A 14,970-nucleotide genomic window follows, 5' to 3' on the forward strand; every position below is an offset into this window, starting at 1 on the left:
ATAGCTCTGGATTGACAATATTAATTTCTAGATTTTAATCTGTAATGATATGGTTTTTTAAATCTAAAATAATTTAGTCTGTGCTGTTTTCTGTCGATTTTATTTTGAAATTCAGACAATAAATGTCGTTTCAGCGCTCGTCTTTAATCAGAATGTATGTTGAAAGATACATTACATGAGACAGGGACAGGGTTCATTTGAGTTACAAATCGTCACGAGCCTTCTTCAGCATCTCCCTAAATACTCAGACCAAGGCAGAAACCTCTTTTCAAATGTAAACATGAGTTCACAGTGGGAATTTGAATTAATCACCGTCCCAGACTTACAGGGGACAGAAGTTGATTTACATGGGGGCACACCCACAGCAGTTAACAAGATATCTCTAAACTCTCCGCACCTCATTACCTTTTTGGTTTACTTCTGTGGGAATGAGACCTTTGTACCTGAGACATTTCAAATGATAACAAACATGTATAATACTGTATGATAATTGTTCATATTAAACCATATAGATTTTTGGGTGAATTCAAGTAGGGATGGGTGAAGGGAATGATGTGTAAATTGGGAGGTGATCAACTCAAGTGTGGGGATGGTATGGGGATGGTAATATAGCAAGAGAGTTCAAATGTCAATCTCCTTTGTTTTCTCAGAGAGTAGCCCTCTCTTCCAGTTCTTCCAGTTTCTCCAGTTTCTCCAGTCATTTGTTTTAGGCAAAACAAAATGAGAAATGTTTACTTTCATGAGACATCATGCATTTACGAGCTTGCAGCGGGAATCTCTTATGCCGGGAACACACTTAACGACTAGCTGAAACATTCTTAGACTGAACTGAACACACTTTCAATGACTGCAGCAGATTTTAAACACTGAATGTGAACACAGACTCAACGCAACTGTCTCTGAATCAGCACGTTTGGGCATGATCAGTCGTAAGTATCAAATTACATTCATAATCGGCCTTACAGTCGTTAAGTGTGTCCCCGGCTTTAAGTAAGAATGAGAAGTTTAAAGCTTTCAGGCTTCTGTACATCGGCCTACCACAGCGTCCTCTGGGATTTCTAATTGTGCTTGTCCACTGGCATGGAGCGAACGAAGCAGAGCGAGCATTTTCAGCTCATTTGGAAGTTGAGCTTCACGCTCGCATGGTGCATTGTGGGATTGATGCCACAACATGGCACAGCTTCTGGTTGTGAAATGCAGACATTTAAATTCCTGAAGAAATGGGATAACCTTATGTTGGTTTCTGTTTTTAACTCAATATTACAGGATTTTACTATGGTTTTTACTGTTTTTACTTTTACTATGATAACTTTTAAATGTTTAAATGTCATGTAAATGTAACTTTTAAATGTCACCTTCGTCTTGTTTTACAAGTAGTTAGTTTAGCAAAATCATCTGCTGAAGTGCATTGCAGATATAGATATTCATGCATGCGTCTAACTATGGTAGCAGACGCACAGTCAACTTGCTCTAGAGTCTAGATTGTTGATGGACCAGGTTTGACCGTTCCAATATGGCAGACGGCTAACGTATAAACAGCTGGTAATGAGGCATCTATATATATGGAGTTTATGCTGGATTTAGCACATAAATCATATTGTTTACACATTGGACACTTTGCAGACCTGTTGGGGAACGAATTGAATAAAATACCTGCCATGTAAAAACAACACTAAAACACTTCCCCAAATCTACAGTGTGTGCAGAATTATTAGGCATGTTGATTTTCTGATCATATTTTATTTCCAGGAACATTTTGCCAATTCCAAACCATATTAAACTTAATAACTACTATTCATTTTCTATTTAATCATGTATAAGTGATATATAATTGTTCATGAAGGCTGGAAATGAAAAATGTCTTATTTTCAGGTGTGCAGAATTATTAGGCAAGTTTTCTTTTACAGATAAAATAAGCCAAAAATGAGATTTAACAAAGACTGAAAAGTCAAAAATTATTAAATCCCCATGAGAAGAATGCAAAACTAATGCAATACTAGAGATTACAGTTAAGGCATGACCATTGGACAGTGAAATGCTCATTGGGTCAGCAGGGTCAGACAAAAACAGGTGGAGAAGAAAAAACACATGTTAACTGCAAAAGAATGAAGAATTAAGGTGAAGAATTAAGTGTGAAACCATCGGGAACCCTTTAGTCTCCAGCACCACCATTTTCCAGACCTGCAACCTACCTGGAGTCTCCAGAAGAGCAAGGTGTCAGGGTCTCAGAGACTTGGGTTAGGTAAAGAATCCTAAAAAATGACCCCCTCTTAATAAGAGTCACAAGCTGAAGTGTTGTTAAATACATGAAGACTGGTTTTTTATAGGCTTTATAGACAGACAGATTGAGAGTGACTCTTGAAGGACCAGCACCACATCCTCTTCTACCACTGTTTGAAGAATTCATCTTCCAGAATACGTTTTAATACGTTTTGTGAGTTTATTTTTAGTCCATCTTCTACCCTGAAGTCCGTTTTGCAGAGATGGACTAAAAATTAACTCCCAAAACGTATTAAAACGTATTCTGGAAGATGAATTCTTCAAACAGTGGTAGAAGAGGATGTGGTGCTGGTCCTTCAAGAGTCACTCTCAATCTGTCTGTCTATAAAGCCTATAAAAAAACAGTCTTCATGTATTTTACTACTCTTCAGCTTGTGATTCTTATTAAGAGGGGGTCATTTTTTAGGATTCTTTGCCTAACCCAAGTCTCTGAGACCCTGACACCTTGCTCTTCTGGAGACTCCAGGTAGGTTGCAGTTCTGGAAAATGGTGGCGCTGAAGACTAAAGGGTTCCTGATGGTTTCACACTTAATTCTTCATTCTTTTGCAGTTAACATGTGTTTTTTCTTCTCCACCTGTTTTTGTCTGACCCTGCTGACCCAATGAGCATTTCACTGTCCAATGGTCATGCCTTAACTGTAATCTCTAGTATTGCATTAGTTTTGCATTCTTCTCATGGGGATTTAATATTTTTTGACTTTTCAGTCTTTGTTAAATCTCATTTTGGGCTTATTTTATCTGTAAAAGAAAACTTGCCTAATAATTCTGCACACCTGAAAATAAGACATTTTTCATTTCCAGCCTTCATGAACAATTATATATCACTTATACATGATTAAATAGAAAATTAATAGTAGTTATTAAGTTTAATATGGTTTGGAATTGGCAAAATGTTCCTGGAAATAAAATATGATCAGAAAATCAACGTGCCTAATAATTCTGCACACACTGTAATAGAAGAGCTGAACAGGAGTGAATATACATATACCACACAACGTAGTGCCATGACACAGTATTAGATGGTGTGGGGAAGTGATTGAAGAAACAATAATGTAATTGGTGTTGACAAGCGGGATAACACTCATATAATCAGCTCTGATAAGCGGATTATTATTTACCATCATGAGTGTTAAATGCAATAGAAAGCCTAACAGAGGGGCAGGCAGCTTTCTGCTGGAGCTCTGTCAATATACACCAAGCAAACCGCGAACTGAATGTTGTTTGCTTAAGCACATAAGAGACAGGCAGCAAAAAGAGCCCACTCAAGTCTTGCATTAAACTCCTGTGTAGGCGTTAACAAACACTTTCTCGGCTATACGACCTAGGCAAGGCAAGACAAGGCAAGGCAAGTTTATTTATATAGCACATTTCATACACAATGGCAATTCAAAGTGCTTTACATAGAAGAAATTAAAATAATAAAAAGAAATAAGAATAACTGAAACAGTTTAGAAAAATAAAATACAGTACAGTACAGTACAAACAGTCGGACGAACAGCGGCACAGTGCTCATTCAGTAAATGCATAGCTAAACAGAAGTGTTTTGAGTCTGGATTTGAATGTGACCACTGTAGGAGCACGTCTGATCTCTTCTGGAAGCTGGTATAATAGCTAAAAGCCGACTCGCCATGCTTAGAGTGAACCCTTGGTATTTCTAGCTGATATGATCCTAATGATCTGAGTGATCTGTTGGGTTTATATTCAGTGAGCATATCTGCATGTATTGAGGTCCTAGGCCATTGAGTGATTTATATACCAGTAATAATACTTTAAAATCAATCCTAAATCTAACTGGGAGCCAGTGTAAAGACCTGAGGACTGGTGTGATGTGTTCATATGTTCTGGTTCTGCTCAGAATCCTGGCGGCAGCGTTCTGTATGAGCTGCAACTGTCTTATGGTCTTTTTGGGAAGGCCAGTTGGGAGTCCATTACAATAATCCACCCTGCTGGTGATGAAAGCATGCACAAGTTTCTCTAAGTCTTGTCTGGAAACAAAGCATCTAATTCTTGCAATATTTTTCAGATGAAAGTATGCTGATTTAGTTATTGCTTTGACATGACTACTTAAACTAACGTCTGACTCTAGTGTCACACCAAGATTACTGACTTGATTTTTAGTTGTTTGACCCCTAGAGTGAAGGTATGCGTTCACCTTGAGAACTTCATCTTTGTTTCCAAACGCTATAACTTCAGTTTTGTCTTTGTTTAACTGAAGAAAGTTTTGGCACATCCAACTGTTGATTTCATCAATGCATTTGCACAGGGAGTCAATGGGGCTGTAATCGGTAGGCGATAGGGCTAAGTAGATCTGTGTGTCGTCTGCATAGCTGTGGTAAGCAATTTGGTTCTTTCTCATTATTTGGCTCAGCGTTAGCATATACAGGTTGAACAGGAGTGGTGCAAGAATCGAGCCTTGAGGGACTCCGCATGTCATGGATGTCCACCTAGTCTAAACCACTCGCTGAGGAGGGGCGTGGTGACAAGTCTCTCAGCCATCCAATAGCAGCTCATTAAACTCCTGTTGCACAGACAAAACATTCAGCACAAAAGAAGGGATTTCAAGGTTCTAGAATCTAGCAAAAGTATTCTGCGAAGACCATCCCTCTGCTAAGAAAATGTTCTGAATAGACATACACAAGCCCAAGATGAAGCCAAACTCCTAGTGGAGTGGGCGCGAACAACTATAGGACAGTCTGCCTCTTATAGAATCAAAAGCCAATTGGATGGCTTCCACTATCTTTCCACTACTTAGCTACTTTCCACTACACTTTCTTAGCACCCCCATAGTAGACGAATAGCTGCTCCGAATGTATAGAATAGAGCTAGTTCTGTCCACATAAGCACGCAGTGCACAAACGGGATACAGTGGGCATTTACGCAACCTTCCCTCCGTGGCTAGGTCAGGAGAGTCAAATGCTTGAAGTGTTATAACCTGTGCTCTAAATGGGTTTGAGAGCACTTTGGATGTATACCCTCGCCTAGGGGTAAGCCTCACCATACAGCCGTCCATTCCAAACTCCATATTAGCACTGTTAACTGAGAGAGCTTGACTAAATGTTTTTACCTGACTGGAATTGAAACTTGGAATCGAAAAGAATTGGAATCGATAAGCAATATCAGAAATGAAAGCTCTAGCATTAAGTTCTGCCAGGAAGACTTAATTGTTACGTCACTCTACTTTTTATCTATCCAATCACATTTCAACACTTGTGGTATATAAGATCGGTACTTACTCATGTTTGAGTTCGCAGATGCTGATGCTTCAATTCACCACCATCCTCCCCACCTCCTCCAAATTGAATCTTTCCCTCATCCTCCCCACCACCACCACAAGGATGGTCCCTTCCATACCTCACGGGGGTCGGCTGCGCCCCTGCCTTGATCTTCAGGCAGGATATGCAGAGTCCGGACCCTCAGATTACGAGCTACGGACGGGGCCTACGCCAAAGAACTTTATTGCTTGCTGGGTTGCTAATAAATGGTTAATTGTCACAGTATTTAGTCTCCCGAGTCTTCCAAATGATTCCCAACCCAATGAACTAGTCATTTTAAAAATCAAAAAGGCCCAGTTGAAGAATTACCTAAATGAGAATGCAAGGTTTAAATCAACATTTAGATTAGTTAAACATTGACATGTTCTAGAGGGCTGACGTTATATTTACAGCAGTTTTATGGTGGCACACCTTTCTTTTAAAAAAAAAATAAAGATAGGTGGTGTGACAACAAGAAAAGTGTCTGAAAAGGATGTAAAAGTTCATACTTTACTGTTATTATATGAAAAAGGGGTGAGGGTGGAAGAGGAAAACTGGAAGAACTGTTGGTGAGCGTGAGATAACTGGATGTTTTTACACTTTGATGTTGTAATCAGGGAAAAATATGACTATGATCCACATAATCTTTAGTTAAAAATTCAAAGAGAAAACTACAGCACAACATTTCAAAAGAAATACACAATGCAATCAAATGGGGAACAAAGCTCCAGGATGGTTTCAATCTTGGTTTTGAGTGTGCTCAAAATACATGAAATCCTGTATATTAAAAATGAGAAAAAGACAAATTAAATAAATTACTGTGATTTATGCATTTATGTGAATATATAATATTTACTGTATATCCAATTACAGCCCACTGTTTTATGCAAAAGTATATTTGATTGCAACGTGATTAAATGGCCATTATAACCAAATACAAATAAATATTCATAAAATTTTATGGGAAAGCTAATGAACAAAGTTTAAAAATCTGAAGAAGAAAAAAAGGCCTGTTATGGCTCTCAGATTTAAAAAGTGTTATGGTTTGTATTAATGCAGTGTACATATACTTACAATAAGAAAGCAGGCTCCTAATAGAACTGCTTTTATTTTCACATCCAAATCCATTGGAAATTGTAGGCCAAAGTTGTCTGCATCAGTAAATGCTTCGGCCTCAAATCCCGTCCACTGTTTGCTAATTCGACCAATCGCTGATGACTCATCCAGTGACACCACCTGGCATCACATAAGCATGTGACTGTTAGTTTGATGAGCATCAGTTGCATTCACAAACATAAACACTCACAAAACGTGTCATATTATTTTATACAATATACTGTACACTACCCTAAGTTTGGGGTCGCTTATGCTCATCAAGACTGCATTTGTTTCTTCAAAAATACAGTAAAAACAGTACTATTGTGGAAACATTATTAAAATTATAACAGTATTAAAATGAATGCGTTCTATTTTAATTTACAAAAATAGAATTTGTTCCTACTGCTTACTCCAGTCTTTAGTGTCACATGATCCTTCAGAAATCATTATAGTATGTTGATTTGTCAATGATGAAAACTGTTGTGCTGCTTAATATTTTTGTTGAAACCATGACACATTTTTTTCAGGATTGTTCAATAAATGAAAAGTAATTTGTATTTTTGTGGAAACTGTGATGCTTTTTTTAGAAATTTTTGATGGCTTAAAAGTTTAAAGGAACAGAATTTATTTAAACTAAAGATCTCTACTGCCACTTTTGATAAATTTATTTGAAATTAAATAAAGAGTCCTTGCTGATTAAGAGTGTTATTTTCTTTAAATATTACTGACCCCATTCTAACTGTTTTATATTATATTATATTATATTATATTATATTATATTATATTATATTATATTATATTATATTATATTTAGTGCCATGTGCCATGACATGATCATTGCTGTAATTTATAAACATACCTCAAAAATAACATCAGAACAACATTTGCAGTCACAGAACGGCCCCACAATCTTCAGAACGGGTTCTTTTCTCTCATTCTGAATAGTGAACTTCGGCAGGAAAGGATGCCAGCTTTGTATAACATAACCAATAGGGCTTCCCGGGGGGCTCTGAACCTCCAGCTGAAATATATAGCGGTACTGACATTAAGATAGCAACATAGGTAGCAATATTTAAAATCATTAGTCCATTTATTAGATGTGGGTATACCAGAGTGCAAAGCACGATGCAAAACAATGTGATAATACTTATGGAGCAGTATACGTTGTGAAGTGGTCATGTTGTATGGTATACTATACCTCTTGCAGACAGCAAGGGAAGCAACAACTACTGCAATTAAGGGGACGGGATAAAGTCATCACTTCCTGTCCCATGCTATTCTGGATATGGAGCAGGAAGGAGCGCACCGATCCACACAACATACGAGTACAGAAATCACTCTCCTCAGCAGCAAAAAACACTTGCTGCCCTAAGCTATTTTTCACCACATATTGATTTTTGGTCTCCCATCCCATTAAAACTGTGAGAGAAAGAGAGCATTTGTGTTCATGTGACAGGGGTTTAGAAAAGTGTTTCTTGTGCAATTAATGGCTAAACATTACCTTCCATTAGTTCCACTTTCTGATGAACTAGAAGCTGGTCAACCTGTGATAAGAAGCATTGTAGAACTGACATGAAAATAGGGATTGAATGTACTTGCACACAGTATATTTGTAAAAAGATACAAATTTGTATTCAGAATTGCTATTGCTTTCATTTAAAAAAAAGAAAAAAGAAAAGGAAAAAAGACTTAGGCGTAAGGATTACTGTCACAATGGCTGTATGTGCTTTTTTGGAGCTTCAACATTTGGCACCCAATCACATGCATTATATGGACTCACAGAGGTTGTTTTTCTAAAAGATTTCATGTTCAGTCATGTTCATGTTTTTCTTAATGTGTGATCATCTGAAAAAAGAAAGTCATATACATCTGGGATGTTGCTTTTGGGTAAACTATCCCTTACAGTATCACACCATACTATGGAAGGATATGGGTAGAAATATTCTAAATGAAATGTAATATGCAAAATGACAATGCAACATGTAAAATGGCAATGCATTTCTGTATTTAAATTTACATTTTCCATTACATTTGTGCAACGTTTGGTGCAAAATGAAAATAAAAATTCAATTATATCATTTACATTTGCCATTTCACACACTAGTTATAATATGTAAATTGAAGATATTTTTGCCAAATGAAAATGAAAATGTTTTACAGAAATGATATGTTTAACATGTTCAAGCAAAAACTGTAGCAAAATTATCATTTAAATGTTATTTTTCTTAATTGCATTTACACTCACAGTTAAGACACTCATTGCGGGACATTAAATGAAAATGCAAATCGCAAATGTAGCAAAATTCAATGTGCAAATTGAAAATGCATTCCGAGCCGAACACATCCCCAGCCCCTCCCACCCTGTCAATCACTGCGTAAAGTTGCCCCCCACCCAATGCAAAATAGGCTCAATCGTTTTTATTTTGTTTGTGCTGTAGGGCCTACATGTTTTTGTTTGTGCTGCTTCGTTTTTTTTTAGGTATTAAAATAATATGTATAGGTCATTCTTAGGTCACCCAGCCCCACATGCTCCAAATAAAATAGTCTCGTTCGTTTGTGCTGGTTTGTGCCAGTTAAAGTTTTGTTTGTGCTACTTCGGTTTTTAAGATATTAGACATTTAAAGGAGAACTCCGGTCAATTTTAACATTGAGCTAATATTTTTGTACATTTGGAGTGCTGTCAGTACAGAGAACAACAACAAAATTCGGTGTTGCCTACACCGAGTTATCCTCTTTTTAAAATTTGCACCCTGTTGACTTCAATGGGGCAAGTTTTAAACCTGCTTTTAGGCTCTTAACATCCTTGATGTGTCATTACAAGTGCCCAGGTCATGTGAGTGATTCCTTCGGAGTGAACGCGGGTGAATCTGACTGCAGTAGATGTGAAAGATATTAATAAAAATTATGTTTATTCAGCGAGCGCACATACCTGTATTTGCATCCTGTTTTCGGTCGAAGTCCACAGTAGTCGATTGTCGAGTTCACGCGCATAGGTTTAGTACCTATGATCACGCGCGTGAACTCGACAATGCAAATTTTAAAAAGAGGATAACTCGGTGTAGGCAACACCGATTTTTGTCGTTGTTCTCTGTATTGACAGCACTCCAAATGTACAAAAAAAATGAGCTCAATGTTAAAATTGACCGGAGTTCTCCTTTAATTACAGGTGATGACGTGACCAGCCCCCCGACCTGCTCCACATTCACCCAAAATAGGCTCAACTGTTTGTGCTTCGCTTCGGTTTTAAAAATATTAGACCGAATTATAGACGATGACGTCACCAGCCCCCCGACCTGCTCCAAATTCACCCAAAATATAGGCTCAATCGTTTGTGCCGGTAAACGTTTATTTTGTGCTGCTTCGGTTTCTTAGATATTAAAATGATATTCATAATTGATCATATTTTACAGAAAACGAAACCATCATTAACACAGTCCAGCATCAGACAACAACAGCGCAGCATAATTTTGACACCGAACGAGTGTCGACGCCTGATCCAACACCTCAAAACACGTAGTCTCAGCCTCAGACGTCACGTGAAACGTTTAATATTCCAATTATTGACTTTGTATCTCTATTTTGTTTTGAGATATCAATCATCATACATTCAAAATGGCGGAGGGAAGAGGAGATGAACCAAGTAGGCTACCTCAGAAATAGGTGTTACATCCTTTTATTCTCAGAAAACCAGACAGGTAAAAAAAAAAAAAAAAATCAGTTAAATAAGATGTTAGAAATACGTTTCTTCAGATTTTAATAATTTTTCTTGTGCGTTTTTTTTCTGTGACAGAAAATACATCTGTCCACTCCAGTGGACGTCATTCGCCAAGGGGTAGGCTATATAGGCCTTTTCAGAATGTTTGTAAACAATAGGCACCGAGTAACTTCCGGGTGGCAGAACGCGAGCGGCTTCCACTGACTAACTGAAGAGATCCAGCCGGCGACTGCAACAGTTAACGTTACATAGTTAAAAACATTGTTGTTGCTCAAAGTTGAAACGATGATGAAAACGTGTTGTGTTTGGGGTTGCGCTACCAGATATACAGCAAAAGGTGTAGGGGTTTCATCGATTTCCTGTGGGTGAGGAGGTTATAGCGAGTGGACGTCGTGTCGTCAAAGTAGGAAAACTTAACGATCCCCTAAATTATGAGATTCATCCAGCGTTTACATTTCTGCTTCGTGTATTCTCAAAACGGTCCATCTACAAAATCACAGCAGAGCAGTTATCTTCCGCCGGGGAAATTCGAGACTAATATTAGTAAACTTGTCTCTTTTGAAGATCAGACTCATTGCCAGTCACTGCCTGAAGTAAAAGAGGGCTGCCCACTCTCAAGCACTGACCGTGAGAGTCACGCAATTGACCGTTCGCAAAAGCCACGCCCCCTAGTTATTGTTACTACGCCCGTCAAACAATTGAGAAACAGACACATGGCTCGGTTGAGCTCCATACCGGTATAAGTGATTGCTTTTGGAGTAATGCAGCAGATATATCCTCCAGGGCACGACAGAAAAGGCTGCAATATGCATATGTTTATAATGTTAAAAGAAGCAAAGACGGGAATATTACAACAATCGAGGCAAATGTGCTTGAAGTGGGGGAAAAAAGGTGCCGGTAGGCAGGCTGACTGTTACTCTCTTGCATTGGCAAATCATGACATTTGAGATTAATACAGTGAAAAACAAAACTTGAAGATATTGCTGGTACAACAACAATTTATTGTTATTTATTAACTATATAAATGTATTTAAACAAGTCGTGTGTGTGTGTGTGTGTGTGTGTGTGTGTGTGTGTGTGTGTGTGTGTGCGCTTGTGTGCAAACGGAACTCCTCCAAGTCTGCAAGTCCAAAAATACATTTAGGCTATGGTGAGTTTACTACATTTTATTTTTTTTAATGCATTTATGGTGAGATTATTATATTTTTATGTCAATCTGTGTTCGTTTTGACCAAGAACCATGCGCTGTCACTTTAATTCAGCGCGTGCAGCACAGCAAAATTAGACTCGGTGCGGAAACGCTTGCAGCATCCGCTTGCAGTGTGAAAGCTTTACCTGTTAACATGGGTGCGGGAAAAAATACACACTTCAAACGCACTGTAAACGGACTACGGAGTATATGTGAAACGGGCGTGACTGACGCTTATATACGCTGACAAATGTATGCTTATTAATCTTCGAGGCATTTAGCTGTGAGTGAGGTCTCCCACACTGCTTAATCCATTGTCGGCATCTTTCCGCTTGGGTCTTGGGTTTTGGAAAGGCGAAAAAAACGACCCCTCCCTCTAAACTTTTGGGGTACCTAGTGTCAGACTTGCAGGTGCCATAGGCGCTTCGTTTCACCATGTGCTGAATATCGCAATGTTTGACGGAGGTCCTTCTCCTTAGTTACCGTTGCTGAGCTAGGATTGGACGAGGAGCGTTCGAGGGCGGGGTTTTGTACGTGGCGCTGGCGCCCCATACAATTGTCACTTTTCACACGCTCTCACTACACATCCATTTTCTCACGCAACTTACAGAAATGTATATTCCTCATACATAATATCGACCAATCAGTGTTTTTCAACCACGCAAAGGTCGATATAACAGCTGGAGAACAATTGTCACATAACATTTACCTCAGGAAAGCCATTTAATGACCATGATAGGCTATATAGCATGTTATTTTGGCTAGAAAAAAGAGCTATAGAGAGTATTTTGCTAATTATGTGTAGGCCTACTATATTACATATTTATTATATTTTTTACTTATATCATTAAACACAGTTGTTATTATGATAAAAAAAATGCATTATATTTAATTAAATTTTTTGTTTTTATTACATTTTTACTGTCGACGGTGGGCCTCCCTTTCAAGCAATTTACTAGCGTTGCCATAGGAACGCTTCGGCTTTTGCCACCCGGAAGAACGTCTATAACTGTTGTGACGTCATGGTGAATTGTCGTTAAGTCCCGCCCCTCTACTTCCGGCTCATGGGACCTTATTTCGGAAAAAATATGCATGGAAGTCAATGGCGAGAGACAACTTATCTTTTTATTCCGTCTGAACTGTGCCCTGAAGTACACATATGATGTTTGTCAATTTAAAAGGTAATTATGAAAGTCAAGAAAGTCGCAGTTTGTCATAAAACAGAAGAGTAACGTTTAGTTTTATGTGAAAATCGCTCAATGAACTACATCTCTCGTCTCGCACTATGTACGTCACAAGATCCGTTGCTCGTATGTGTGTATTCTGGTTCAAAACACTCAGGCATGACGGCGTTACGTTACGATTATAATGTAAGACTATAGAAAAAATTATAGATGTTAGCTTCAGTAAAGTTAGCTTCATTCATTGAGAGAAAAGGTATGACGTCCCATGTGCGCCTTCTGGGTTTGTAGTCTTTGTAATTACGTATTTTCACAGTCTTATACCTCAGCAGTTTTACATCAAGCTGCGACTTTCTTGACTTTAAAATGTATCTTTTAAATTGACAAACATCATATGTGTAAATCAGGGCACAATTCAAACGAGATCAAAATATTTGTTGTCTCTCGCCATTGACTACCATACAATATTTTTCCGAAATAAGGTCCCATGGTGGTCGACCGGAAGGGGCGGGACTTAGGCTCTCTATTGTGCCTGTTGGACCTATATTTTAGATTCCGCCTTATTTTGTGCATTTTAGTTAAAATTATGGTATGATTTACACTTGAATAGTTTTTATTAAACAGTGTATTACATGACATCATATCTCTTACTAGCGGACACGAGAAAGACATTTAAGACTAAAAAGTTATTGTTTCGTTATTTTTCGTTATTAGAGTTCTCTTGGCAAAATAACTGGGGTGCTTCCGTGATTCGGGGGAAAAGGCTTATTTTCCAAGTCTAAACATCTACGGATATATGACCTGCACGATCATGTATAAGTGTATCATTCAACTTTTCCCCATAGTCTATAGACTCTAGAGTTAAAAAACAAAAATCCCAATACATAGCAATATCGAATCGCAATTCTTAAAAATCATATCGGCACCCAAGTATCGTGATAGTATCGAATCGGGAGATAGGTGTATCGTCCCAGCCCTAATAAATAACCCTCATGTTTCCATTGTATCTTGTCTAGCTTTGTCTTTGCATGCTGCTGTTGGTGAGTTTGTTTATTTCATGTTTCAGTTCATGTTTCAAGTCAGGTCTATGAAATATGTTGTTCATGTTTTATTTTGTAAATAAAAAATGCACTTAGGTTCTTCAACTCGTCTTCAGTGGACTTGCATGTATAACAAAAATGACTGAAGAAACCATCTGTGTAAACCCACCTTTAGCAAGAATTGTTTCAAATGTATTTATTATTGAAATATACTAGCTTCATTATGTAAATATTTTTGAGTAAAAAAAAATATACAAAAAAAACTGTATTCCTGAGAGAGTGCAAAGAAGTCCATGGCCCAGTTTCACAGACAGAGCTTGATTAGGCCTTAGTTCAATTATGACATTTAAGTAGCTTTAATAAACATGACAAATGTGCATATTGAGACAAAACAATGGCACTGAGATATGTCACTGCAAGTTGCTTTCAGTTAAAACAGCTCAAACATGCATTTTAGTCTGGGACTAGCTTATGCCTTGTCTGTGAAACCAGGGGCATGTCTTTTTTTAGTCCAACCCAGAAGTACCATCAACGTGGTTCCCACAACAAAAACACAATAGGATGTTTCCATCGGCTTTAGCATTACTGCAGAAAGTGTATGATATGACACATTGTATTCATCATAATAATCTTCAAAAATGAAGAACTAACAAAGCTAAATGTAGACCATATACCAACTAAACCACAGTTGCATGACTTCAGCGTCACACCAATAAGCTTCCGACCCTTTCATTTTTTTTATTTTAATTTTTTTTGACTGAACTTGGAATAGTTTACAAAAGCTATTTATTGTGAGAGTTGAAATGCTCACTCCACTGAAATCATGAGTTATGCTGTTATTCACCTGGGTCAGGTACTCCAGACCCGGAGGACAGCCAGGGGTCTGTCTGGGACTGGCATGACCGATCGGGACTTGAGGTGGTACATAACCTGCAGCAGAAAAGAAAATGATTACAGTATGTGAACTCTATATAGAACACATTATTCAGAAAAAAAAAAAAAAAAAAAACTCTTATCATTTTACCTGCTGGTGGTGTAGGATAAACTTCATTTCTTCCTGGATGAGGGTCAATGGAATATACTATGGTAGAAACAGAAAATCTCATTAACTATCAGATGTACAAGTTCAGACATAAAGTGAAAGAGAATGAAAACATTTCCCTGCAAGTAGAAATTTGCCTGCCATGTTGATATAAGAAATGTACACATACTAAAT

At 37.9% G+C, this 14,970-nt stretch overlaps 1 protein-coding gene across 1 annotated transcript in view; it reads right to left on the bottom strand.

The window, feature by feature from the left end:
- Window positions 1-6,269: 6,269 nt before the first annotated feature.
- Window positions 6,270-14,970, bottom strand: part of LOC311292396 (phospholipid scramblase 1) — a gene marked incomplete at both ends in the record, with an annotated part of 11,462 nt that continues 2,761 nt past the window's right edge. The window contains 8 exon segments of the mRNA XM_084412060.1: window positions 6,270-6,308; window positions 6,606-6,767; window positions 7,489-7,650; window positions 7,828-8,048; window positions 8,131-8,173; window positions 14,599-14,633; window positions 14,636-14,684; window positions 14,779-14,835. Coding sequence (XP_084268186.1) covers window positions 6,270-6,308; window positions 6,606-6,767; window positions 7,489-7,650; window positions 7,828-8,048; window positions 8,131-8,173; window positions 14,599-14,633; window positions 14,636-14,684; window positions 14,779-14,835 — 768 coding nt within the window.

Source organism: Rutilus rutilus (genome assembly GCF_951802725.1).
Source record: "Rutilus rutilus genome assembly, chromosome: 6".
NCBI classification, from domain to species: domain Eukaryota; kingdom Metazoa; phylum Chordata; class Actinopteri; order Cypriniformes; family Leuciscidae; genus Rutilus; species Rutilus rutilus.